Below are 26,446 nucleotides of genomic sequence, written 5' to 3'. Positions count from 1 at the left end.
CCCTCCGAGCGGCATGTCCTTCGCTGGCCCCAGAGCAGTCACAATTTACTGCTGGTCGGTGTCAGCCATTGTCACCCACTCTCTGCCCGTTCCCCGCCCACCTGCTCCGGGGAGAGGCTCGTTAGCAATCAACAATCAGCACTCCGCATAATTACTGGGGTCTGACCCACTCCAATTTATTAGCTAATTCAGACGACAGCTAAGCCAGCTTCCATGGGTGTTAGCGCAGGAGTTAACTGAACAGGGTGGCTCAGAGACCAAAACCGTGAAACCGGCCCTGCAGCCATGAGCTCGGAGCGGTCTGGTTCCCATAACCCGCCTGCCCCAGCCTGCTGCCCCCTTCGGTTCTCACTAGCGCGGCTCCGGGCAAAGGCTGATCTTTGGAACATTTCCAAACCGAAATGTGACCGATTTCTCGCTGCAACGGCAGGGCTCTGCTGTTTATTCAGTATCTCCTGGTCGGTTGCGGTTTGCATCCGGCTGACTCCATCAAGAGAGCAGAGCGCTGGCCTCGTGCGAGCAGCAAGCAGCTATTCCGCGGGATCCCGAAGCACCGCGCTGCTCTGGCTCACGGACTAGCTACGAGGCCTAGCAAGACACCTTTGGAGCGGCCAGGGCCAAGCACGGGAGGTGGGGGGGATGTAAAGGGGTCGGGAAGCCGGGATTCCCTTGCGCAGCGGGGAGATACAAGCTATCAGCTAGCCCTATGTGGCACTTTCACACAGCCAGATCCCCGCATTGGCTCCTTTTTCTGACAGGGCCAGGTCTCCACCTAATAAAGGGTCTGGTTCCTTTGTGTTTCTCCCTCCCCAAGGCTGCCCCCAGAAATCCCGTCTGGCTCCGCGGGGCTGCTAGCGCGGGACCAGGCACATCTCGTAGCTGCGGGGCAGGGTGGCGAACCCGACCAGCTTCGGGGAGATGTCGATGTCTTTGGGCTCCACGGGGGAGCGGAAGCGGAAGTTCTGCAGGATGCTGGTGAGGAAGATGAAGAGTTCCATGCGCGCCAGCATCTCCCCGAAACAATACCTCTTCCCTAGGAGAGAGGACAAAGGAGGCGTCATGGCCCGGCCAGAGCAGGGTGCCAGGGCAGGTGAGACTCTGGGAGGGGGTCTCACCCCTTGTCCAAACTCTGCCCCAGTCTGGAGCTCTGGCGGTGACGCTTGTTGGGGAAATTGGGCACCGTTCGTTTGAAGAGCTGTAGAGGGGCCAGTTGCATGATGTTGCAGTGCTGGGAGGGGTTAATGAGGCAGATCTTTGAGCTCTCGACAGTCACTGACTTTGTGAAAGCAGCCGGCCGGATGCTCTGAGCCCTGCAGCTGGGCAAACAACAGGGGAGAAAAGTCCCCCTGATCTGTTCAGTGATCCTGACCCGGGACGGACTGCGAGGACCCAGGAGGACGGAGCAATAACACGCTCGGGAGGGAGATATTACAATCTGAAGGGATCACTGCAATCATCGAGCCTGACCCCAGCAGAGCAGGTGCAGGAGAATCTCACCCAGTGACTTCCGCTACTGAGCCCAGCGATCTGTGTTTAATTACAGCGTCTCTTCCGGAAAGGCAGCCGGCCTGGCTCTGCAGTGGGCAAGCGACGGGAGCTGTTCCAGGGGCTAATTCCCCCCAGTCTTAAACATTTGCACTTTATTTCTAGTTGGGATTTACCACCAAGCTTCAGCTTTCGGTCTTTGGCTCCCATTCTGCCTTTGCTAGATTAGGGACCCCCCCGGCCGTCAGATCCCTTCTCCCCCAGGCGGTGCCGATAGACCGGGATCAAATCACCCCTTAACCGCCGCTCCACTGAGCTCCCGGAGTCTCTGTGCGGCGGGTTCCCCAGACCTCCAGTGCAGCCTGTAGCTCTTCTCCGAACCCTTTCCAGCTGGTCAGCGAGGCGTGGACACCGGAACCAGACATGGTGTCCCAGTCCGGGCTCAGCAATGCTGCATTCAGAGCTAACGTTGCCTGTCTGCTCCTAGGCCACATTCCCCACGACGCCCTGGGCAGGAACCTGCCCGATCGCGCCACTGGGAGACTGGCATTCGCTGGAGTGAGGGGCAAACGACCGAGCCTGGTTTGGAGAAAAGGAACCGGCTACTCCTGTGGGATGGCACAGGTGATAATTACCCCAGGTGTGTCCGTCGGCCTCACCCCAGGTCAGGGTACCTTTGTGCTAGGCGCTGGACAGACCCACGGGGAGAGACGGTCCCTGCCCCAAAGAGCTCACAAGGCCCCGATTCCCCACGGCGCTTCAGCGCACACCTACCCCGGAGTGTGTGTGAACAGCCCCTTTGATCCCAATGGAGTGACACTGATTTCCACCACCTGGGGATCTGGCCTCACAATTCTCCATACGCAGGGTGAGGTCTAGCAGCGGGCGGCTGGGCCAGGCCCAGATCTCGCTGCTTGGGCCGCTCGGAACCGAGCTCTGCGGGGGATTCGTACCTATTGAGAAGGGCACGAAGGCGTCGCTCTTCTTAAACTGGCCGTTCCCATCCAAGAAATGGCTGGGGTCGAAGGTGTCGGGGCTGCTGAACTGCGTGGGGTCATGCAGCACGGATCCCAGCATCGGGTACACCTCCGTCCCCTGGGGGAAGAGAAGGCGACAAACAGCGATGATTAAACGCCGATAACCCACAGCGCGGATGTTGGGGCACAATTCAGGGTCGTCGTCAGCCACGGGAGGCATTTGCAATGCGAGCAAATATCAAAATTCAAGCGGCCAGGAGAGGCCAGAATCCAAGGTGTCTCCCAACGCCCTCTGCTCTAGCTACTGCCCTCTGCTCCTCCCGGAGCTGAGAACGGAACCCAGGAGTCCGGACTCCTCGTTCTCACCACAGAACCACGCTGCCCCTACACACAGCGATTGTCCAGTCTCAGACTATGAGCTCTGTGGGGCAGCGTCTTTGTGTTCTGTGCATTACAGCACTGAGCGCGGTGGGGTCTGGTCCATGACTGGGGCTCCTAGACACGCTGGGAAAACCCACAGTAAACACAGGACACCATGGGCCAGGTCCACAGCTGATGGACCTATGCTGATTAGTACCAGCTACCCAGACCCCGACCTAGATCAGAGCCCCGTCACGCCAGGCGCTGCCCAGACCCCAACCTAGATCAGAGCCCCGTCACGCCAGGCGCTGCCCAGACCCTAGCCGAGATCGGGGCCCCATCGGGCCGGGCGCTGCCCAGACCCCAACCGAGATCGGGGCCCCATCGGGCCGGGCGCTGCCCAGACCCCAACTGAGATCAGGGCCCCGTCGCGCCGGGCGCAACCCAGACCCCAACCTAGATCAGAGCCCCGTCACGCCAGGCGCTGCCCAGACCCCAGCCGAGATCAGGGTCCCGTCACGCCGGGCGCTGCCCAGACCCCAACCAAGATCAGGGTCCCGTCACGCCAGGTGCTGCCCAGACCCCAGCCGAGATCGGGGCCCCATCGGGCCGCGCGCTGCCCAGACCCCAACCGAGATCAGGGCCCCGTCGTGCAAGGTGCTGCACAGACATAGTGAGAGACGCTCCCTGCCCCAAAGAGCTCCCTGTCTAAATAGACAAACAAAAGCTCATTAACTGCATGTATGTTAATTTAACAGATGGGGAAACTGAGGCACAGAGTGATACCCAAGATCACACGATGAGTCAGTGGCAGAGCTGGGAATTGGACCTAGACAGAAGGTGGAAGGGAAAGAGAGTCACTCGAGGTCCTGTAGCAGGGCTGGGAACAGAAATCAGGTCTCATAAGCCCCAGTCTGGTGCCCGGCCCGCTAGACCACACGACTTCCCAGAGGCAGGCAGAGAACCCAGGCATCCTGAGCTCCAGACCACCCCGCTGCCTGCAGCATGACACTGGGGCAATGCTCAGCCCTATACCGCCATGGGGCGGGGGGATAGACACCCTGGGGCCTACCTTGGGAATAGTGTATCCCCGGAACTGGGTGTCCCTGATCACCCGGCGCGCCAGGCCCATGGGGATGACGTCGCAGAACCTCTGGAACTCGTGGATGACGGCGTCGGTGTAGGGCATCTGGCTCCGGTCCTCCATGCTTGGGGCGCGGTTCCGCCCGATCACCCGGTCCATCTCCTCGTGGATCTTTTCTGCAGAGACGTGAGCACAACTCAAAGGGGGGCCCTGTACGAATCCGGATTGACCCCGGGGGGAACCGAGATCCAGATCTGGCCCTGCCCCCACTGCCGTCAGGGGATGACTCTGGATTAGCTCCGGGGGAACCGAGATCCGGATATGGCCCCTAGAATTGGAATCTGAAATAGCAACGCTGACCCGGCGTTCCCTGACCGTCGGCTTCCTTTGACTCACGACGGAGCGACACAGACAGGACACAAACTCGCTGCTGAGCTGTGACTGTCCGGCCCCATCCAGAGCTGGTGTAAAGGGAGGAACCGCCGCTGCCCTCAGCAGAACCCGGCTGATTTACCCCAGCTGAGGGTCCAGCCCTTTGCGTTTCCTTTGTCCCCCCGTGACGTTGCACTCCAAATGATTTTATGGAAATACGCTAATGCGGGTGAATATAATGTAACTGGAATATTCTTTATGCAAAAGGTCTCTTGTAAGGTATCATTACAAAGATTATAATCTCCTGAGTGTGGTCATCCTATTTGTATAAATGTACCACTCTTGTATCTGAAACTAGGAACATGAACTATAACTCTGAGGGCCTATTGTAATTATGCAAAGTGTGGGCCATTAATGGTGGTTTGGAATCTTGATGGCTCCCATTAACCAGGACAATTGACTGTGGATGGCTCTGTTTCTGGTCACTCAATAACAGACCTAAAAGTGGCAATTCTTCAACCAAAAAATTTCAAAAACAGACTCCAACGTGCAGCTGCAGAACTGGAATTAATTTGCAAACTGGACACCATCAGATTAAGCCTGAATAAAGACTGGGAGTGGTTGGATCATTACAAAACCTAAACTTAATTTCCCCAATACTAATTTCCCCCTACTGTTACTCACACCTTCTTGTCAACTGTCTGTAATGGGCCACTCTCTTACCACTTCAAATGTTATTTTTCCTCCCTTGGTATCCTGCTGTTAATTGATTTATCTCGCTAGACTGACCTCACACTTGGTAAAGCAACCCCCATCCTTTCATGTATTTATACCTGCTCCTGGATTTTTCACTTCATGCATCTGATGAAGTGGGCTGTAGCCCACGAAAGCTTATGCCAAATAAATGTGTTAGTCTCTAAGGTGCCACAAGGACTCCTTGTTGTTTTTGTTGATACAGACTAACACGGCTACCACTCTGAAATCTGTTTTACTTGTAAGCCTTCCTGTGAGTCAGGCTGGGAAGATTGGAGGCCGGGGGTCTCACAGGACATGTGACCATGTCACCTGGGACTGGAATCCATCTTAAACCTGGTGCTTTTCCATTGAGAAAGAGGGGTGGGGACCAGAGAGAAAAGATTCCCGCCTTGTGCCAAAGCTATAAAAGGGGGTGGAACAGAACAAAGGGGGCTGCAGTCATGAGAAACCCCCTAGTTACCACCTGATCTGGAGCTAACAAGGACTGTACCAGGGGAAAGGATTGGGCCCAGACTAGGAAGGAGTCTAGCCTGTGAAAGAAGCTTATTGGAACATCTCTGACGGTGAGATTTACCTGCATTCAGTTTCTTACTGTATTAGGCTTAGCTCAGTGGTTTGAGCATTGGCCTGCTAAACCCAGGGTTGTGAGTTCAGCCCTTGAGGGGACCACTTAGGGATCTGGGGCAAAATCAGTACTTGGTCCTGCTACTGAAGGCAGGGGGCTGCACTCGATGACCTTTCAAGGTCCCTTCCAGTTCTAGGAGATGGGATATCTCCATTAATCTAATTTAACTTGCGTGTTTTGTTTTATTTTGCTTGGTAACTTACTTTGTTCTGTCTGTTATTACTTGGAACCACTTAAATCCTACTTTTTATACTTAATAAAATCACTTTTGCTTATAAATTAACCCAGAGTAAGTAATTAATTCCTGGGGGAGCAAGCAGCTGTGCATATCTCGCTATCAGTGTTATAGAGGGCGGACAATTTATGAGTTTACCCTGCATAAGCGTTATACCGGGTAAAACGGATTTACTTGGGGTTTGGATCCCGTTGGGAGCTGGGTATCTGGGTGCTGGAGACAGGAGCACGTCTTAAGCTGTTTTCAGTTAATTCTGCAGCTTTGAGGCATGTGGTTCAGACCCTGGGTCTGTGTTGCAGCAGGCTGGCGTGTCTGGCTCAACCAGGCAGGGTTCTGGAGTCCCGAGCTGGCAGGGAAAACGGGCTCAGAGGTAGTCTCAGCACATCAGGTGTCAGTCCCAAGGGGGTCTCTATGACCCAACCCGTCACACCCCCTTTCCAGTTACCTTCGATCTCCGGGTATTTCAGCAGGATCAGGAAGCCGTAGCGCAGAGTGGTGCTGATGGTCTCTGTCCCGGCGAAGAAGATGTTGAGCGTCGTCAGAACAATGTTCTTCAGGAAAAACTCAGAGGAAGGATTTTCCTTTTCCTTGAACAGAACAAGAGAAAAAAAATGCCAGGATGCTTGTGAGAACTCTGGGGATGTGGCTGGGAACGGAATCCGTCTGGGACTCCAGTACACTGCACAGAAGCCAGGTTAGCGCCCATTAGTGTGGGGAGCTGCACGGACCCTGGCTGAAATCAGGGCCCCCGTTGGGGCGGGTGAGAGAGTGAGGGACAATCCCTGCTCCAAGGAGCTCACAGTCTCAGAGGATGGCTCTCCATCCAAATTGTATAGGTGGGGAAACTGAGGTACAACACAATGCCGTGATTTGACTAAGGCCACATGGGGGGTCAGTGGCAGAGCCCTGATCTCCTGAGATCCAGCCCAGTGCTTTCCTCAAAGCCCGTTGTTCTTCGCTATCTGTGGGGCTTGATTTCTCTGCCCCAGAAGGTTTGAGGCCTGAACTGACCCCGTTACCAGTTGAACCCCTGGTTACAATCAGGCCGTTTGGTCTCTCAGGCCTGATACTGACCACGCTGAGCTGTCCCCTCCGGCTATGGCCGGTACCTGCTGCATTTTGACCAGGAAGCAGTCGATGAAATCCCGAGGGGCGCTGGGGTCCAGGGTCTCCTGGTTCGCCTTCACCTTCCTCTCGATGAACTTCTCCAGCCCCTCCAGCTGCTTGAACGCTGCGCGCTGGGGGCCGGGCAGGTAGCGCATGGTGCCCGAGAACATCTCGTAGAGCTGGGTGGAATGGAGAGCAGAGAGCCCGCTGAACACGGGGTGGGTTGAGAGCCAATCTGTCTGTCTGTCTATATCCATCCCCATCCCACTGACCTATCTATATCTATCCCCACACACCCTCTGTATCTATCTATCTATCTATCTATCTATCTGTCTATCTATCTATTTCCATTCACACTCTCTGTCCATCCCCCGACATTCCCCTGTATCTATTTCATACCCATCACTGCAGGTCCTAGGTTTTCCTCTTCGCTGCCCTCCTGACGTTCTCGCATCCCCCTCCGCTCCCCTAGCTAACCAGCACTCCCCCCGATCCCTGCAGGCCCCCCGGGTGTACCTGCCCCCAGGCCGTGGCGGTGAAGCGGAAGCTCTCGGTGATCATGTGGAGCAGGGAGAGGAACTCCTTGTCCTCGTAGTCGAACCGGTCCCCGAAGACCACGGAGCTGATGACGTTGGACACCGTGCGGCTCAGGAAGTAGGTGGGGTCAAAGGGCAAACCTAGGGGGTACAACCAGCGTTGGGTGGGGCACAGGCGAGCCGGGGGGCAGTGCCACAGACCGTCTCTGCTGCCACAACCCCCGTGGTCCCTAGGGACCCCCTTCTCCCTGATCTTGCAGCCGCCACCTGCCATGTGGACACATGCCTGTAAGCTCCGCCCTGGGCAAAGGGGGCCACGAAGCCTAGAGGCAAACACTGGACTAGTTCTCCCCAGCCAGCAGCACCATCAGTGGCTCTGCCCCACTCTGGTTCCCGGGACTGGGGCATCTCAGCACCATCTTCACCCTGTTCCCGACCCCCCTTCTCGGCAGGACCGGGGGTCTGTCCTAGAGCCAGGAAGAGAACAGAGATCTCCTGAATGCCTCGCTCGAGCCCTGCCGGGATGACCCATGCCTGTTTCCCCGCCCGCCTAATGGGATAATGCTCCCAACCTCCTTTGTAGACCACTCTGGGAGTGACAGACAAACCCTTCTCTGAAGTTAATTGGTGCGGGGTGGAGAGATGGCTGATTAACTGCCGCTGTGGGGCTGGCCCCATATTGACCCCAATGGAGCTCTGGGCGGATCCCACCAGCTGGGGTCTGGCCCCCGACTCCCTGGCCCCGGAACCGACAAACCTTTCGTGCCCCGCAAGGCTTTCAGCAGGAAATGAGCCTCCTCCAGGATCCGCTCCTCGATGCCTCGCTTCCCCACCCCAAAGTTCCTCAGCGTGGTGATGGAGAACCGGCGCAGCTGCTTCGCCCGCTCCCCGTTGCTGAAGGCCACTCCTGGGGTGGGCAAAAGAGCAGAAGGAACCAGATGACTGGAGGGTAGCTAATGTGACACCAATTTTTTAAAAGAGCTCCAGAGGTGATCCTGGCAATTACAGGCCGGTAAGCCTGACTTCAGTACCGGGCAAACTGGTTGAAACTATAGTAGAGAACAAAATTGTCAGACACACAGAGGAACATAATTTGTTCGGGAAAAGTCAACATATTTTTTGTAAAGGGAAATCATGCCTCACCAATCTACTAGAATTCTTTGAGGGGGTCAACAAGCATGTGGACAAGGGGGATCCAGTGGCTATAGTGTACTTAGATTTTCAGAAAGCCTTTGACAAGGTCCCTCACCAAAGGCTCTTAAGCAAAGTAAGCTGTCATGGGATAAGAGGGAAGGTCCTCTCATGGATCAGTAACTGGTTAAAAGACAGGAAACAAAGGGTAGGAATAAATGGTCAGTTTTCAGATTGGAGAGAGGTAACTAGTGGTGTCCCCCAGGGGTCTGTACTGGGCCCAGTCCCATTCAACATATTCATCAATGATCTGGAAAAAGGGGTAAAGAGTGAGGGGGGCAAAATTTGCAGATGATACAAAACTACTCAGGATAGGTAAGTCCCAGGCAGACTGCAAAGAGCTACAAAAGGATCTGTCAAAACTGGATGATTGGGCAACAAAATGGCAGATGAAATTCAATGTTGATAAATGCAAAGTAATGCACATGGGAAAACATAATCCCAACTATACATATAAAATGATGGGTCTAAATGAGCTGTTACCACTCAAGAAAGATCTTGGAGTCATTGTGGAGAGTTCTCTGAAAACATCCACTCAATGTGCACCGGCAGCCAAAAAAGCTAACAGAATGCTGGGAATCATTAAGAAGGGGATAGATAATAGGACAGAAAATATCATATTGCCTCTATATAAATCCATGGTACGCCCACATCTTGAATACTGCGTGCAGATGTGGTCTCCTCATCTCAAAAACAATATATTGGAATTGGAAAAGGTTCAGAGAAGGGCAGCAGAAATGATTGGGGGCATAGAACAGCTGCCGTATGAGGAGAGATTAATCAGACTGTGACTTTTCAGCTTGGAAAAGAGATGACTAAGGGGCGATATGCTAGAGGGCTATAAAATCATGACGGGTGTGGAGAAAGTAAATCAGGAAGTGTTATTTACTTCTCATAACACAAGAACAAGGGGTCACCCAATGACATTAATAGGCAGTAGGTTTAAAACAAACACAAGGAAGTATTTCTTCACAAAACGCACAGTCAACCTGTGGAACTCTTTGCCAGAGGATGTTGTGAAGGCCAAGACGATAACAGGGTTCAAAAAGAACTTAGATCAGTTCACGGAGGACAGGTCCATCAATGGCTATTAGCCAGGCTGGGCAGGGATGGTGTCCCTAGCCTCTGTTTGCCAGGAGCTGGGAATGGGCGACAGGGGATGGACACTTGATGATTCCCTGTTCTGTTCACTCCCTCTGGGGCACCTGGCATTGCCCACGGTCGGATGACAGGACACTGGGCTCGATGGACCTTTGGTCTGACCCGGTCTGGCTGCTCTGATGTTCTTATGAGGACTGAAAAGTTGACCACCCCTGAGTTTTGAAAATTTATTGAAGTTTTTTCCTTTTGGGGGAAGGGAGGGAAGCAAGTGCAAAATGCCAAATGAAATGCTGAGAGGGGGATATTTTAAAATGATGTCACCGCCCCCCCCCCATCTAAATGAGAATCCCTCCCCCCAACTGAGTTTGGACCCGCCCCACAGATCGATGACTGAACTGAGACGCGCCCTGGCCCTCGCCTGGCGGGGCTGAGCGGTGGATCTGTCTCCCAGGATCTAACCGCATAAAGACAGCTATTTTCGGGATTGCTGGGAACGGCCCAGCCAGCCCCTGCCCCAGGTCGAGGTCGGCATAGAGTGACTCTGCCCCGGCTGGGACCTGCCCCCTCTGCGCCCCCCCGGCTCGCTCCCCTCCCACGGACGCCACTGACCATAGCCCTGGGCAATCCAGTCGAAGGTGGCTTGTTCCCCGCGCCCGCTGAAGTCCTCGGCCTGGTCCAGCAGGGCCTCCTTCACCGCCTGGTAGCCGCACAGCACCACCACCCGCCGGGGGCCCAGGTGGAGGGTGTAGACGGGGCCGTAGCGCTCGCTGATCTGCCACGGAGACGCCGTGTGGGCCGGGGGGAAGGAGCGTCGGGGACACACAGACACATGCCCTGCCCCTCCTCGCCCCCCACAGAGCACCCCTTCCCTGCCCGTCCCCTGCTCCCCCATCCCTATCCCCTGCTTTTCCCCTCCCTGCCACCCAGCCCCCCACCTAGGGTGACCAGACAGCAACTGTGAAAAAATGGGACAGGGGGTGGGGGGTAATAGGCACCTATATAAGAAAAAGTCCCCAAAACCAGGACTGTTCCTATAAAAGCAGGACATCTGGTCACCCTACCCCCACCCCAAGATCCCCCCCACCCCCCAGCACAGCCTGCCCTTCGCCCCTCCCCACAGACACACCAATCCCCATCCCGCACTGCCCCTCCCCGACACCCCCCCCCTTCCCCGGCCCAGAGATACCTGGAGTCACAGAAACTCAATAAAGCGCCTAAAGGCTGAGCCGGTCGGTGGCTCTGAGGGGGCGTTGGTGGGAGCTGGAGACCCCTCGAGGGGGGTCAGGGCTGCCCGGGACATCCCGGGACGGGGCCACCCACCTTCATCAGCGACTTGCGCATGTTGCGGAGCTCCACCTGCAGCAGGTTCCCGAGGAGGGGCAGCGGGGGGGGGCCCCGGGGGCATTGGCCCCCGGCCCTGCATTTGCCGCCAGGTGGAGAGGAGCAGGAGGCAGGACAGGCAGATGACCAGGACCAGGGTGACGGCTCCCAGGAGATCCATGGCGGGCTGAGAGCCTCGTGCGCTCCGCTGCCCTTCTCCGCGCTGCTGGCGGCTATATACCCGGCCGGGGGGGCTGGCATCTGCCTCTTGCACAACCCGCTTGTGCAACTGCGGTCTGGCTGCCCTCCACCCCCGGGGGGGCGGGAGAACAAGGGGTTCAGGGCTCCCGGGCCACAAGGGCTGCAGTTTGTCCGTCCTCCCGTCGGGCCACTCCCATCTTGACCAAATATGGGGGCTCGGGGGCTGGGGGGGATATTGGACACCCGAGTCCGGAAACGCTTCAGCCAAGGACATTGGACTGGAAGGGGCAACCAGGGAAGGGGAAGCCGGTGGAATTCAATCCAAGAAGGCAAAGGGCAGACAGGCAAGAGAGACTGCGAAGTTAGTCCCCAAAATGGGCCCCTGAGTCATTTCTAGAGCCAGGCGAAATGTTTTCAGCCCGTAGTAAATTTGCCCCAAAGTGCATTTTTTCAGGACACCAAAACTAGTCATGAATTTGGGTCCAATTCAGCAAATAGTTCCAGCCACAAAAAAACTGATTTTTTTCCTTTTAAAGTTGAAAGAGTTTGTCCCCCTCCTTTCGCAATGAAATGCCTCGACTTTTCCTTTCAAAATGATACTGTTTTGAAACGTAGCTAGATTTTTACAACGCCCCCCCTCCCCCGCCCGAAAAAAAGGGTTAAAAAAAACCAACTGAAAAATTAAACAATGAAAACGGGACAAATTGCGGTTCGGCTCAAAGGCCACTCTAAGGAACTAACCGAAAAACGTTTCAAATGGCAGGTTGGTTTTTTTCATTTCGGTTCGGGAGGTTTTTGGTCTGGGACAATTTATTTGTCGGGTTTTTATTCCGGTGAGAAACTGAAAGAAAAAACCTGGGGTGAATCGGTGTAAACGGCCCGAGTGAGACCAGGGTCAATGGCGTTACTTCACATTTACCCAGACCAGAATTTTCCCTATTCCTCCAGGTTGTCAGCACCGGCTGCTGTGAATACCGGGGAACAAAGGGGAAAGCGAGGGTTGCATGGCAGCTTTATTTTCAAAGGTGACCACTGGAGGTTGCCCTGACAGTGACTGAGTGTTGGACGCACACTCCAGTGTGGTCAGATTCATCCTGGTGCAGAGAGCAAGCAGAAGTCCTGTTACCCCCACGTGAATGATCGCCCGCCCCCAGCTGAAGCCATATGCCAATCGGAGGGTACAGCTATGGGAAAAGGTTTCTGTTTAAAAGGCAACCTGTCGAGTTTGGGGCCTGGCACAAACCTTCACCTCCAAATTCACCATTAAAGCTGTGGGATTTTAACACAATTCATTTCCCCACCCCCTAAAAAGCCTGAACTGATAAGCCTCAAAATTGGACGTTGGAAAGATACTGTACATTTTGAAATTCGGCTGGCAACAGATTTGTTTGCCCTGAAATTCCCCGTTTGTAAATGCCCTCCTCCCCCCAAAATCTTCACAAAATCGAACGATCCCCAACGTTTCACAATCTGCAAGATGCTTGGAATGGAATTGTGTGTGTGTGTGAGAGAGAGAGAGAGAGAGATTGAGCCCAGGTCTACACTACGTCGCTAGGTCGACAGAAGGCAGCGTATGTCGATCTCATTATGTCAGTGTCCACACTCCAGCCTTCGCCCCACAGATGTAAGTGCCCTGCTACACAGACACTGCCTCCCTTACATCGGCTGTCTCACCAATTTCATGGCAGGAGCAGTGAAATTGACAGGAAAGTCCCTCCCCCCCAACCCTGCTCCCCAGGGTGGCTGGACACTGCTTCCGGCTGGGAGCCGGGGTGAGAAGCCCGAGCGGCCCCTGCCTTGGGAGCTGTGAAATGGACAAGGCTGCCCGGCTCCTGCCGGGGAGTGGGCTGGGGGAGGCTGAGAAGCCCCAGGAGACTTGCTCTTGCTTCCGGCGGGGAACGGGGAGCAGAGCAGGGGGACGGCCGGTCGGGAGCCTGTGGGGCAGCTGGGCTCCTGGCAGGGAGCTGCCAGCGGGGCGGAGAGACCAGGCTCTCAGCCCCCCCACACTGCTCCTCTTAGGTGGGGGAACGTGCCCCGGTGAGGGTAGGGTGGACATGCACCATGGCTGGAAGTCGGCCTCCTCTAGGTCGAGTTAGGTGTGTCGTGTAGACGAACCCTCAGAGACAGTGTCTCATTAGGGGAGATCTCGTTCCCTTGTGCAGCCGGAAACCAGCCGCCAGATTCCCCCAGGAGATTCACCCCCTTGGCTCCTTCTTCTGATGGGCCCAGTTCTCAACATGATACATGGCCGGGTCATTCCTTCCCCATCCCCAGGTTTCTCCCTTCCCCTCCCTCCCCAAGGCTGCCCCCAGAAATCCCGTCTGGCTCCGCGGGGCTGCTAGCGCGGGACCAGGCACATCTCGTAGCTGCGGGGCAGGGTGGCGAACCCGACCAGCTTCGGGGAGATGTCGATGTCTTTGGGCTCCACGGGGGAGCGGAAGCAGAAGTTCTGCAGGATGCTGGTGAAGAAGAGGAAAAGTTCCATGCGCGCCAGCATCTCCCCGAAACAATACCTCTTCCCTAGGAGAGAAGACAAAGGAGGCGTCATGGCCCAGCTGGAGCAGGGTGCCAGGGCAGGTGAGAATCTGGGAGGGGGTCTCACCCCTTGTTCAAACAATGCCCCAGTCTGGAGCAGAGGGGATTGCTGGGGAAATTGGGCGCCGTTCATTTGAAGATCTGTAGAGGGGGCAGCCGCATGACATTGCTGTGTGGGGAGGGGTTAATGGTTTTCGGCAGGCCCGACTTTGATGGATAGGCACTCACAGGCCTGGTTCAAACCGATGGGTGCTCTCAGCACTGCAGCTGGGCGAATAATGGAGTTTTCAGAAAAACTGGAAAAAACAGTTTCGCACCGAACTGAAATGAAACTGTTGGCGATTTTCGTCACATGGAACAGTTGGAAAAAATTTCATCTCGACTCAACTGAAACGTTTCGTTTTGACTCAATCCAAGTTTCAATTGAGTCAAAACGAAACGTTTTGGTCGAGTCGAGATGAAATTTTTATCAACCTTTGGTTTTGATTTGCATCCTTTGAAACATTTTTGACTTAAAAAACGTGAGAGGAAATTTTGAAACTCTAATTAGTTTCTCACTGAAAAATGGAAACGTCTGGTTTAGAAAGTGTTGCAACGTTTTGATTTGTTCGGAGTTTTGGCTCCTGTCTTTCCGACACAAACAATGTGGCGACATCGATGTGAATTTGCGACGTGGTCGCGTCTCGCCGATAAAGGGGCCAGTGAAGAACTACCCGCTCCGCTCGGTTTAACGATACTGAGCTGGGATGGACGGCGAGGACCCAGGACAGAGAAATAACACGCTCGGGACCCAGACTCTCTGGCCAGAAGGGCCCATTGGGATCATCGAGTCTGACCTCTGGCCACCGCACACCATTCAGTTTCACCCAGTTCCGCAGGGAGCCGAGCAACTCGTGTCTATGGGACATTTGTGTTCTCTTGAGTGACCAGTTCTGTGGCACACAGCTGATAATTACCCCAGGTGTGTCCGTCGGCCTCATCCCAGGTCAGGGTACCTTTGTGCTAGGCGCTGGACAGACCCACGGGGAGAGACGGTCCCTGCCCCAAAGAGCTCACAAGGCCCCGATTCCCCACGGCGCTTCAGCGCACACCTACCCCGGAGTGTGTGTGAACAGCCCCCTTGATCCCAATGGAGTGACACTGATTTCCACCGCCTGGGGATCTGGCCTCACAATTCTCCGTACGCAGGGTGAGGTCTAGCAGCGGGCGGCTGGGCCAGGCCCAGATCTCACTGCTTGGGCCGCTCGGAACCGAGCTCTGCGGGGGATTCGTACCTATTGAGAAGGGCACGAAGGCGTCGCTCTTCTTAAACTGGCCGTTCCCATCCAAGAAATGGCTGGGGTCGAAGGTGTCGGGGCTGCTGAACTGTGTGGGGTCATACAGCACGGATCCCAGCATCGGGTACACCTCCGTCCCCTGGGGGAAGAGAAGGCGACAAACAGCAATGATTAAACGCAGATAACCCACAGCGCGGATGTTGGGGCACAATTCAGGGTCATTCTAACTATGGGAGGAAGTTGCAGCAAAAGCAAATATTAAATTGCCGGAGCCTGGTCAGGCCACAATCCGACGTTCACGTCTCGGCACGTGTCTCCCAACGCCCTCTGCTCTAGCTACTGCCCTCTGCTCCTCCCGGAGCTGGGAAGGGAACCCAGGAGTCCGGACTCCTCCTTCTCACCACGGAACCATGCTGCCCCTACGGATTAACACTGAGATTGCGAGCTCTATGGGGCAGCGTCTTTTGTGTGTATTTGTACAGCTCCGAGCGCGGTGGGGTCCTGGTCCGTGACTGCGGCTCCTCGGCACGATGGGAATACAAAATACAACTAATAATAATACTGGGCCAGGTCCTCACCGGCTGTGGCTTTGTTGATGTGCACCAGCAGCGGCGCTGGCCCATACACCGTACCCAGCGTGAACCTCCTGGCTTTCCGTACCCACCGGGTGGGGTTTAAGATGGCACTAGAAGTCAGGCTAAGGGTATTTATCCACATGGATGAGTGTTATTATTAGGTGTATTACGGTACCCCCCCCCCCCCAGCTGTGATCAGGGCCCCGTCGTGCTGGGCACTGGACAAAGGGAGCAATATTCCTTGTCCCAAAGAGCTTCCGGTGTAAATAGAAAAGTGTTGGGGAGTCATTCACGCCATTTGTTCATTTAACGTGGGGGAAAGTGAGGCACGGGGCGATGCCCTAGATCACACGCTGAGCTAGTAGTCGAGCTGGGAATAGAAACCAGGTCTCGTGATTCCCAGTCCGGTGCCGTGCCCACTAGATGACCCGACTTCCCAGAGGCAGCATCGAGCCCAGTGCACCGCCCTGTCTGCGGCACTGCGCCGGAATCCAGACCAAGCGACAATGCTGAACCCTACACCGCCATGGGGCGGGGCGGGGGATAGACGCCCCAGGACCCTACCTTGGGAATAGTGTATCCCCGGAACTGGGTGTCCCTGGTCACCCGGCGCGCCAGGCCCATGGGGATGACGTCGCAGAACCTCTGGAACTCGTGGATGACAGCGTTGGTGTAGGGCATCTGGCTCCGGTCCTCCATGCTCGGGGCGCGGTTCCGCCCGATCACCCGGTCGATCTCCTCGTGGATCTTTTCTGCGGAGACGTCAGCACAGCTCAAAGGGGGACCCCGTGCTGAGGGCTCAGAGTGGGGCTGGCATGGAACCGGCATACAGCTCTGGGGCCACCTGGGGACACCGCCAATTCCAGCAAACTTCCCCTGGGAGCTGAGATCAGGATCCGGCACTAACCCCAGTGCAGGCAGGGAGTGACTCCGGAGTGACCCCTGGGAGCTGAGATCAGGATCGGGCCCTGTCCCCATTGCAGAAGGGAGTGACTCTGGAGTGACCCCGGGGAGCTGAGATCAGGATCGGGCTCTGTCCCCATTGCAGAAGGGAGTGACTCTGGAGTGAACCTGGGGAGCTGAGATCAGGATCGGGCCCTGTCCCCATTGCAGAAGGGAGTGACTCTGGAGTGACCCCAGGGGAGCTGAGATCAGGATCGGGCTCTGTCCCCATTGCAGAAGGGAGTGACTCTGGAGTGACCCCAGGGAGCTGAGATCAGGATCCGGCCCTGTCCCCATTGCAGAAGGGAGTGACTCTGGAGTGAACCTGGGGAGCTGAGATCAGGATCCGGCCCTGTCCCCATTGCAGAAGGGAGTGACTCTGGAGTGAACCTGGGGAGCTGAGATCAGGATCGGCCCTGTCCCCATTGCAGAAGGGAGTGACTCTGGAGTGACCCCGGGGAGCTGAGATCAGGATCCGGCCCTGTCGCCATTGCAGAAGGGAGTGACTCTGGAGTGACCCCAGGGGAGCTGAGATCAGGATCCGGCCCTGTCCCCATTGCAGAAGGGAGTGACTCTGGAGTGACCCCGGGGAGCTGAGATCAGGATCCGGCCCTGCCCCACTGCAGAAGGGAGTGACTCTGGAGTGAACCTGGGGAGCTGAGATCAGGATCCGGCCCTGTCGCCATTGCAGAAGGGAGTGACTCTGGAGTGACCCCAGGGGAGCTGAGATCAGGATCCGGCCCTGTCCCCATTGCAGAAGGGAGTGACTCTGGAGTGACCCCGGGGAGCTGAGATCAGGATCCGGCCCTGCCCCATTGCAGAAGGGAGTGACTCTGGAGTGAACCTGGGGAGCTGAGATCAGGATCGGCCCTGTCCCCATTGCAGAAGGGAGTGACTCTGGAGTGAACCTGGGGAGCTGAGATCAGGATCCGGCCCTGTCCCCATTGCAGAAGGGAGTGACTCAGGAGTGAACCTGGGGAGCTGAGATCAGGATCCGGCCCTGTCCCCATTGCAGAAGGGAGTGACCCAGGAGTGAACCTGGGGAGCTGAGATCAGGATCTGGCCCTGCCCCATTGCAGTCAGTGGTTAACTCTGGATTGACCTCGGGTGAATAGAGGTCAGAATACAACCCCTGGCATTCAGTTGCCATAGCCCCACTGGCCCGGCTGACCCGGTGTTCCCTGACCGTCGGCTTCCTTTGACTCACGACGGAGCGACACAGACAGGACACAAACTCGCTGCCGAGCTGTGACTGTCCGGCCCCATCCGGAGCTGGTGTAAAGGGAGGAACCGCTGCTGCCCTCAGCAGAACCCGGCTGATTTACCCCAGCTGAGGATCCGGCCCTTTGCCTTTCCTTTGTCCTCCCTTTCCCGTTACCTTCAATCTCCGGGTATTTCAGCAGCAGCAGGAAGCCGTAGCGCAGGGTGGTGCTGATGGTCTCCGTCCCGGCGAAGAAGACGGAGAGCGCTGTCAGAACAATGTTCTTCAGGAAAAACTCAGAGGAAGGATTTTCCTTTTCCTTTAACAGACCACAGGGGAAGGAAGGGACATTTGAGAGAACTCCGGGGGTAGGTCTGAGCTCAGATTCCCTGCACTCACAGCCGCCAGCTGGGAGCAGGGCCCCCCCGGTCAGGGTGCTGCACAAAAATGGAGCAAAAGACAATCCCTGCTCCTGGGTGCTTACAGTCTGAGAGGCTGGCTCTCCACCCATTGTATGGATGGGGAAACTGAGGCACAGTGATTCGACTAAGGCCACCCGGGGGGTCAGAGCCCGGATTGCCTGAGTTCCAGCCCAGTTTGGTCTCTCAGGCCTGATACTGACAACGCTGAGGTGTCCCCTCTGGCTACGGCCGGTACCTGCTGCATTTTGACCAGGAAGCAGTCGATGAAATCCCGTGGGGCGCTGGGGTCCAAGGTCTCCTGGTTCGCCTTCACCTTCCTCTCGATGAACTTCTCCAGCCCCTTCAGCTGCTTGAACGCTGCGCGCTGGGGGCCGGGCAGGTAGCGCATGGTGTCCGAGAACATCTCGTAGAGCTGGGGGGCAGGGAAAGCAAAGACCCCACTGAACACAGGGTGGGTTGAGAGCTGATCTATCCATCCCCAGACACACCCCTCTGTCTGTCCATCTCTCCCCATTCACACTGTCCATCCCCCGACATTCCCCTGTATCTATTTCATACCCATCACTGCAGGTCCTAGGTTTTCCTCTTCGCTGCCCTCCTGACGTTCTCGCATCCCCCTCCGCTCCCCTAGCTAACCAGCACTCCCCCCGATCCCTGCAGGCCCCCCGGGTGTACCTGCCCCCAGGCCGTGGCGGTGAAGCTGAAGCTTTCATTGATCATGTGGAGCAGGGAGAGGAACTCCTTGTCCTCGTAGTCGAACCGGTCCCCGAAGACCACGGAGCTGATGACGTTGGACACCGTGCGGCTCAGGAAGTAGGTGGGGTCAAAGGGCAAACCTAGGGGGGTAAAACCAGTGTTGGGTGGGGCACAGGTGAGCCGGGGGGTTGTGCCTCGGACTGTCTCCCCTCCATGGATCCCACAGCCCCCCCGAGTCGCTCCTGTCCCGCCACCTGCCGTCTTCACACGTGTGTCAGCAGGGGAACGATCCTGCTACGGTGGGAACTTTTCTGGCACACGGACTGGCCACAGGATCCGAGTCCTCGCTCTCACTTCCTTCACCCTCCCACTCAGCAGAGTCCTTGTAACCCCGACAGGGCTGGGCCCCGGATTCTGGGGGGCTGCACCCTGACTCTCATCGGGGTCACTTCGGAGAGGGGCCAGGGTGTCCCGACGGTGGGGTCCTCGCTCCGCACCGGCCGCTTCCCCGACCCACGGATCCGAGCATTACATTCAAACCAAATACAAACTGTATTAAACACCTGTAAGACCTCAGGTGCAATGGGAGAGGTAGGGACATTGCACCCGGCCGGCTCTGGGATGGGAGACCAGTTCACCGCCTTTTCCTCACCTGTCCCAGGCCCCGGCTCTGCTGTGGTGGCCCCGGGTCGGACCCCTGCTCTGGCGGTGCCCACCCACTCAGACACCAGGTGGCAGGACGCTTGTCCCCAGCGTCGCCCCCGCATGTGGGTCACAGCCCTTCTCTGCTTCAGACAGCTCCGGTTCACATGGAGGATAGACCCCCCCGGGCTCTTAACTCTCTCATTGGCCGGCCTGCCCTGTCAATCGGGCTGACCTTGAGCAGTGGCCTCTCCCCATTGGCCTGGGGGACTGTCAGTCTCAGGATCTTTATTTCTCATTGGACCTACCCCTTTCTTTTGGTACCGGGAGAGGGCCACCATAAAACGCACTGAGCGTCAGTGGGGGCCGACGGTGCCCCGTACACCTGGCAGAACTGTACCTGGCGGGTCGGCCCCGTAGGGCCGTGCAGAGGTGGCGTGGGGGAGAACTAGCCCAGCCCCCGTGAGCCGCCGGTTCTCTCCCCGGCTCCGCCGCTGTCTGAACCCGTCCCCGGGAACGCAGCGGATCCCAGACGGACCCCAGGCAGCCTGTGGTTTACGGGAGTGTCAGCAAGAGAGCAGCACACCCACACGCAACTCAACTCCGCCGTTCCAAAGTTCTTCATCCAATATTGACAAACGCTTTTTCTGCCTAGCACGGAGGTTTGTTTGCTGGCCCAGCTCTCTGTTTACCTGCTCGAAACGCTGGCCCAGCTCTTTGCCTGGCTGTTCCCCTTCCCTGCCAGACACGCAGGCAACTTTTCACATGTCCTGACACCTCAGAGACACAGGCTACATAGTACGGCCTATGGTGGCGTCCTGGTCACACAAGGAATCAGGCAGAGCAGGGGGTTGAGCCCACGCCTCCTAGGCTAGAACCCCACTCGCTGGCCTGCGGGATGAGCACGTCCCTAGTCCGTGACTCAGTTTCCCCACCTGCACAATGGGTGTTATGACACTGACCATCCTGACAAAGGTGCGCAGGTCAGAACCTCAGCTGGTGTAAACTGGGGTCGAGGTCAACGGAGTGATGACAATTCACACCAGCTGGCGGCCAGGCCCCATTGACTATAACAGAGCTCTGGGCAGTTTGCACCAGCTGGGGGTCTGGCCCCACTGACTGTAACAGAGCCCTCGGCAGTTTGCACCAGCTGGGGGTCTGGCCCCACTGACTGTAACAGAGCTCTGGGCAGTTTGCACCAGCTGGGGGTCTGGCCCCATTGACTGTAACGGAGCTCTGGGTGGTTCACACCAGCTGGGGGTCTGGCCCCATTGACCCCAATGGAGCTCTGGGCGGTTCCCACCAGCTGGGGGTCTGGCCCCATTGACCCCAGTGGAGCTCTGGGCGGTTCCCACCAGCTGGGGGTCTGCCCCCATTGACCCCAGTGGAGCTCTGGGCGGTTCCCGCCAGCTGGGGGTCTGCCCCCATTGACCCCAATGGAGCTCTGGGCGGTTCCCGCCAGCTGGAGATCTGGCCCCATTGACCCCAATGGAGCTCTGGGCGGTTCCCGCCAGCTGGGGATCTGGCCCCATTGACCCCAATGGAGCTCTGGGCGGTTCCCGCCAGCTGGGGATCTGGCCCCATTGACCCCAGTGGAGCTCTGGGCGGTTCCCGCCAGCTGGGGGTCTGGCCCCATTGACCCCAATGGAGCTCTGGGCGGTTCCCGCCAGCTGGGGTCTGGCCCCCGACTCCCTGGCCCCGGCACCGACAAACCTTTCGTGCCCCGCAAGGCTTCCAGCAGGAAATGAGCCTCCTCCAGGATCCGCTCCTCGATGCCTCGCTTCCCCACCCCGAAGTTCCTCAGCGTGGTGATGGAGAACCGGCGCAGCTGCTTCGCCCGCTCCCCGTTGCTGAAGGCCACTCCTGGGCGGGGGGGAGCAAGGAACCAGACCGTGAGGCAGGGGGCCCGGGTGGGGTACTTCAAACCGCGGCACAACGCAATCAACCACTAGGGGACGCTAACGAGAACCCTTTCCGCAGGCCAGTCCTGCCCTGAGCTGGGCTGAGGATTTCTTTTATTCCCTGTATCGTGGGGGCAGCTGGCGGCTGGGATCCGGCAGCATTTGATGCTGAACAAACATATAACACCGAGAGCCAGTTCGTGCCCTGAAAAATGTGTGTGTGTGTGTGGGGGGATCTCTCTCCTGCCATCCATCTCCACCCTCCGAAAAACAGAGGCTAGGGACACCATTCCTTACCCATCCTGGCTAATAGCCATTAAAGGACTTAACCTCCATGAATTTATCCAGTTCTCTTTTAAACCCTGTTATGGTCCTAGCCTTCACAACCTCCTCAGGCAAGGAGTTCCACAGGTTGACTGTGCACCGTGTGAAGAAGAACTTCCTTTGATTTGTTTTAAACCTGCTGCCCATTCATTTCATTTGGTGGCCCCTAGTTCTTATATTATGGGAACAAGTAAATAACTTTTCCTTATCCACTTTCTCCACATCACTCATGATTTTATAGACCTCTGTCATATCCCTGCTTAGTCTCCTCTTTTCCAGGCTGAAAAGTCCTAGCCTCTTTAATCTCTCCTCATATGGGACCCGTTCTAAACCCCTAATCATTTTTGTTGCCCTTCTCTGAACCTTTTCTAATGCCAGTATATCTTTTTTGAGAAGAGGAGACCACATCTGTACACAGTATTCGAGATGTGGGCGTACCATCAATTTATAGAAAGGCAATAAGATATTCTCTGTCTTCTTCTCTATCCCTTTTTAATGATTCCTAACATCCTGTTTGCTTTTTTGACCGCCGCTGAACACTGCGTGGACGTCTTCAGAGAACTATCCACAATGACTCCAAGATCTCTTTCCTGACTTGTTGTAGCTAAATTAGCCCCCATCATATTGTATGTATAGTTGGGGTTATTTTTTCCAATGTGCATTACTTCACATTTATCCACATTAAATTTCATTTGCCATTTTGTTGCCCAATCACTTAGTTTTGTGCGATCTTTTTGAAGTTCTTCACAGTCTGCTTTGGTCTTAACTATATTGAGCAGTTTAGTATCGTCTGCAAACTTTGCCACCTCACTGTTTACCCCTTTCTCCAGATCATTTATGAATAAGTTGAAAAGGATCGGTCTGAGCACTGACCCTTGGGGAACACCACTAGTTACCCCTCTCCAGTCTGAGAATTTACCATTAATTCCTACCCTTTGTTCCCTGTCTTTTAACCAGTTCTCAATCCATGAAAGGACCTTCCCTCTTATCCCATGACAGCTTTATTTACATAAGAGCCTTTGGTGAGGGACCTTGTCAAAGGCTTTCTGGAAATCTCAGTACACTATGCCCACTGGATCCCCCTTGTTCACACGTTTGTTGACCCCTTCAAAGAACTCTAATAGATTAGAAAGACATGATTTCCCTTCTGATGGAGCAGAATTCCCTGGAAACCCCGTGTTCCTTGTCTGCCCCTCCTGCACGTTCACATGTCTTTGAGGTCTCCACATTTTCATTTTTTATCCCTTCGTTTCTTAACTTCAAGGAGGTTTTCACCAAAAACAAATGGAAACGACACCGAATGAAATGTAGAAGGGGAGGGGATTTTATTGGCTTTCCACCCCCTTCTAAAGGAGAGCTTTTGCCGTCAAAAAATTGACTTTGGACCCACTGAGACGTTCCCCTTGCGTAGCCTGGCACAGCTGAGCGGTGGATCTGTCTCTGGGAGGCTGGGCCCTGCGCCGATCGGTGTTCACATAAAGACAGCGACTATTTCCGGGATTGCTGGGAACGGCCCCACCCGCCCCCTGCTCTGCTCTGCCCCAAGTTTTGGGCATGTCTCCAGCTGGAGCAGGTCGGGACTCCTAGGGTGACCAGATGTCCCAATTTTATAGGGACAGTCCCGATTTTGGGGTCTTTTTCTTATATAGGATCCTATTACCCCCGACCCCCATCCCGATTTTTCACACTTGCTATCTGGTCACCCTAGTCGGGACTAAGTGGATTTTCACCAGCCGCAGCCCCGGCCGGGACCTGCCCCCTCTGCGCCCCGCGGCTCGCTCCCCTCCCACGGACACCACTGACCATAGCCATGGAAGATCCAGTCGAAGGTGGCTTGTTTCCCACGCCCACCGAAGTCCTCGGCCTGGTCCACTAGGGCCTCTGTCACCGCCCGGTAGCCGCACAGCACCACCACCCGCCGGGGGCCCAGGTGGAGGGTGTAGACGGGGCCGTAGCGCTCGCTGATCTGCCACGGAGACGGAGACATCGTGAAACACGGGGTTGGAGCATCAGGGACACACAGAGACACGGGCCCTGCCCCTCCTTGCCCCCCCACAAAGCACCCCCAGCCCTCACCTCTCCCCCTCCCAACCAACCCCTCCCCATCTGCACCATCCCCCCACCATCCGCCCCTTCTGCTCCCCCGTCCCAGCCCACCATCTTTCCCTTCCCACACTCCCTCACCCCATGACCCCCGTGCCCACACCCCCAACCCTTGCCCCTCTCCCCCACACAGCAAACCCTGTCCCACCCCACCCCACCCAGCCTGCCCCTCCTCCATGCCCCACCTCTGCCCCCTGCGCCTCTCCCCAGCACAGCTCCCCCTCCCCAGCTCCTAAAGACCGAGCAGGGCGGGGGTTGCCAGGTTTGGTTGGACGCATTGCTAGAGATGTCAGCACATGAAATCCGCTCTGATGGAAGATGAAGCTTGAATTCCCGGAGGGTTGGCACCGCTATCCGCGGGGCTCCCCGGGACGGGGCCACCCACCTTCATCAGCGACTTGCGCATGTCGCGGAGCTCCACCTGCAGCAGGTTCCCGAGGAGGGGCAGCGGGGGGGGCCCCGGGGGCATTGGCCCCCGGCCCTGCATTTGCCGCCAGGTGGAGAGGAGCAGGAGGCAGGACAGGCAGATGACCAGGACCAGGGTGACGGCTCCCAGGAGATCCATGGCGGGCTGAGAGCCTCTTGCGCTCCGCTGCCCTTCTCCGCGCTGCAGGCGGCTATATACCCGGCCGGGGGGGCTGGCATCTGCCTCTTGCACAACCCGCTTGTGCAACTGCGGTCTGGCTCCCTCCACCCCCGGGGGGGCGGGAGAACAAGGGGTTCCGGGGTCCCGGGCCACAAGGGCTGCAGGGTCACCGTTTGCCCGCCCTCCCGTCGGGCCGCGCCCAGTTCACAGTTTTTCCAGTTTGACCAAACATCGTTGCGGGGGGGTGAGGATGGGAAAACTTCACCAAAGACATGGGGCTGGAAGGAGCCGCCCGGCCCAGCCCCCAGGGAGCACAGGCCACCCCGGTGGAGAGTCCATCGTGCGCCGCAACTTCCCCAACGCCCCCTTCGCGCTGGGTCGCCGGTTCGCCCCCCGCTGCTCCAGAACCGCTCCCCTGTGAGGGTGAGACGCCTCGTGAGTCGTGGCCAGCTCCTCTGCCAACCTTGTCCTGTGGCTTCCCTGCCTGGCGTCCCCCCGCTGCATGTGGAGAGGGCAAGCGGATTTCATTCTCCCTAGTAGGGTGAGTATTTTAAACCCTCAAAACCAAACCAACCAGTTCGCAACAAAATACTTGTAAAACCCACAAACAATTGAAGCATCAACCGCAGGGTGGAATTGATTGAAATCACTAGTCAGGAAGACTTGATTCAGGGATTTCGACATAAAAGTGCATTCTTGTTGGTTAAGTATCAGGGGGTAGCCGTGTTAGTCTGTATCTACAAAAACAACAAAGAGTCTGGTGGCACCTTAAAGACTAACAGATTTATTTGGGCATAAGCTTTCGTGAGTAAAAACCTCACTTCTTCGGTTGCATCCGAAGAAGTGAGGTTTTTACTCACGAAAGCTTATGCCCAAATAAATCTGTTAGTCTTTAAGGTGCCACCAGACTCTTTGTTGTTCTTGTTGGTTGTTGTTCTTCCCAACTCCCAGAGAGAGGTAGGTTTCATTTTTAGAAGGTACACAGTAAACATTTTAAACAATGATTTATTTTGAAAACGTTTCAGGTGAGCTTTACGGCTATATCAGAAAATGAAGGATTGGGTGGTTATTTCCTTTACCACAGGTAATTGAAGCAGATCCATATGAAGCCATTGGGAGGTGGACTATCTCCAATTCAACAGGTTAATCATTAATATTTGGAGGATTTTCTTGCCAGGCTGTATTAGGAGGAGACCATCACCAGCCAGACATTTCAATTGTTTTCTCTAACTAAAACAGCAACGTTAAGTATTCTGGATTCTTTTCTTCAACAGCAAACATAATATTTTAACAAAACAAACATCTCCAGACTTCTTGTCCTTGTCCAGATCTATTCCACCCCCAACATTCTTCTGTTCATTGAACTCTTTGAAACTTTGCACTTTTAGAGAGAGGTAAGGGACTGACTCCGTCTACACAAATGTGCAGAGGGACAATGGGGTTGAGGTCTGTTATTTCTCACCTCTACATCTTATTTATTTATTTATTTTAAAACATTTTTGCTGTTAACAAGCATGTTAACTCTGGAGACACAAATCCACAGTTTGAGACCTGCAAAATGAACCATCTCTGATGGTATCTTCTAGACTGAGCACTGAGTCCCATTGGGTAGATTGAAAGATTAACCTAAATAATCTCTACAGAAGCCCCTGGAACCCCATAAGATTGGGTCCCTAATCCATGAACTATTGGAACTCATGTACAAAACTTTTCTTAAACATTACATGACTATATTGTCTCACACTATAGAATTAGAATTTATAATCCCTGTTCCATGATGAGAGATCTTTGAGCTATAATGTATCATAATTAAAACTATCTTTAGATAAAATGCCTCTTGAGGAAAAAACGTCAAAAAATCTGATTTAAATTAAAAAAAATCAGTTTTTAAT

General features: G+C 55.7%; 1 protein-coding gene and 1 pseudogene across 1 annotated transcript; both read right to left on the bottom strand.

The window, feature by feature from the left end:
* Positions 1-147: 147 nt before the first annotated feature.
* LOC128826426 (cytochrome P450 2A13-like) lies at positions 148-11,330 on the bottom strand (annotated as a pseudogene).
* A 1,015-nt stretch (positions 11,331-12,345) lies between these two features.
* On the bottom strand, positions 12,346-25,231 carry LOC128826424 (cytochrome P450 2A13-like). Its single transcript, XM_054009686.1, has 9 exons — positions 24,354-25,231; positions 23,669-23,831; positions 21,354-21,503; positions 18,978-19,138; positions 18,538-18,714; positions 18,058-18,199; positions 16,302-16,489; positions 15,160-15,301; positions 12,346-13,870 (listed from the first exon to the last, which is right to left on the bottom strand). Exons 1-9 carry the CDS (start codon positions 24,531-24,533, stop codon positions 13,689-13,691), a joined length of 1,485 nt encoding a protein of 494 aa, XP_053865661.1. The 5' UTR covers positions 24,534-25,231; the 3' UTR covers positions 12,346-13,688.
* Between the last annotated feature and the right edge of the window lie 1,215 nt (positions 25,232-26,446).

The sequence above is a fragment of the Malaclemys terrapin genome, chromosome 20 (genome assembly GCF_027887155.1).
Source record: "Malaclemys terrapin pileata isolate rMalTer1 chromosome 20, rMalTer1.hap1, whole genome shotgun sequence".
Lineage (NCBI taxonomy): Eukaryota > Metazoa > Chordata > Testudines > Emydidae > Malaclemys > Malaclemys terrapin.
The sequence above is the reverse complement of the archived record's forward strand: the minus strand, read 5'-3'. Positions and strand labels throughout refer to the sequence as shown.

Excerpts from the sequence above, each read along its gene's own strand:
- LOC128826424 (XM_054009686.1), bottom strand. The coding sequence starts at position 24,533 with ATGGATCTCCTGGGAGCCGTCACCCTGGTCCTGGTCATCTGCCTGTCC. Across the intron at positions 21,504-23,668 it reads CTGGATCTTCCATGGCTATG|GAGTGGCCTTCAGCAACGGG; the intron begins GTCAGTGGTGTC and ends CCCCCCGCCCAG. Across the intron at positions 15,302-16,301 it reads GGGGATACACTATTCCCAAG|GGGACGGAGGTGTACCCGAT; the intron begins GTAGGGTCCTGG and ends CTCTTCCCCCAG.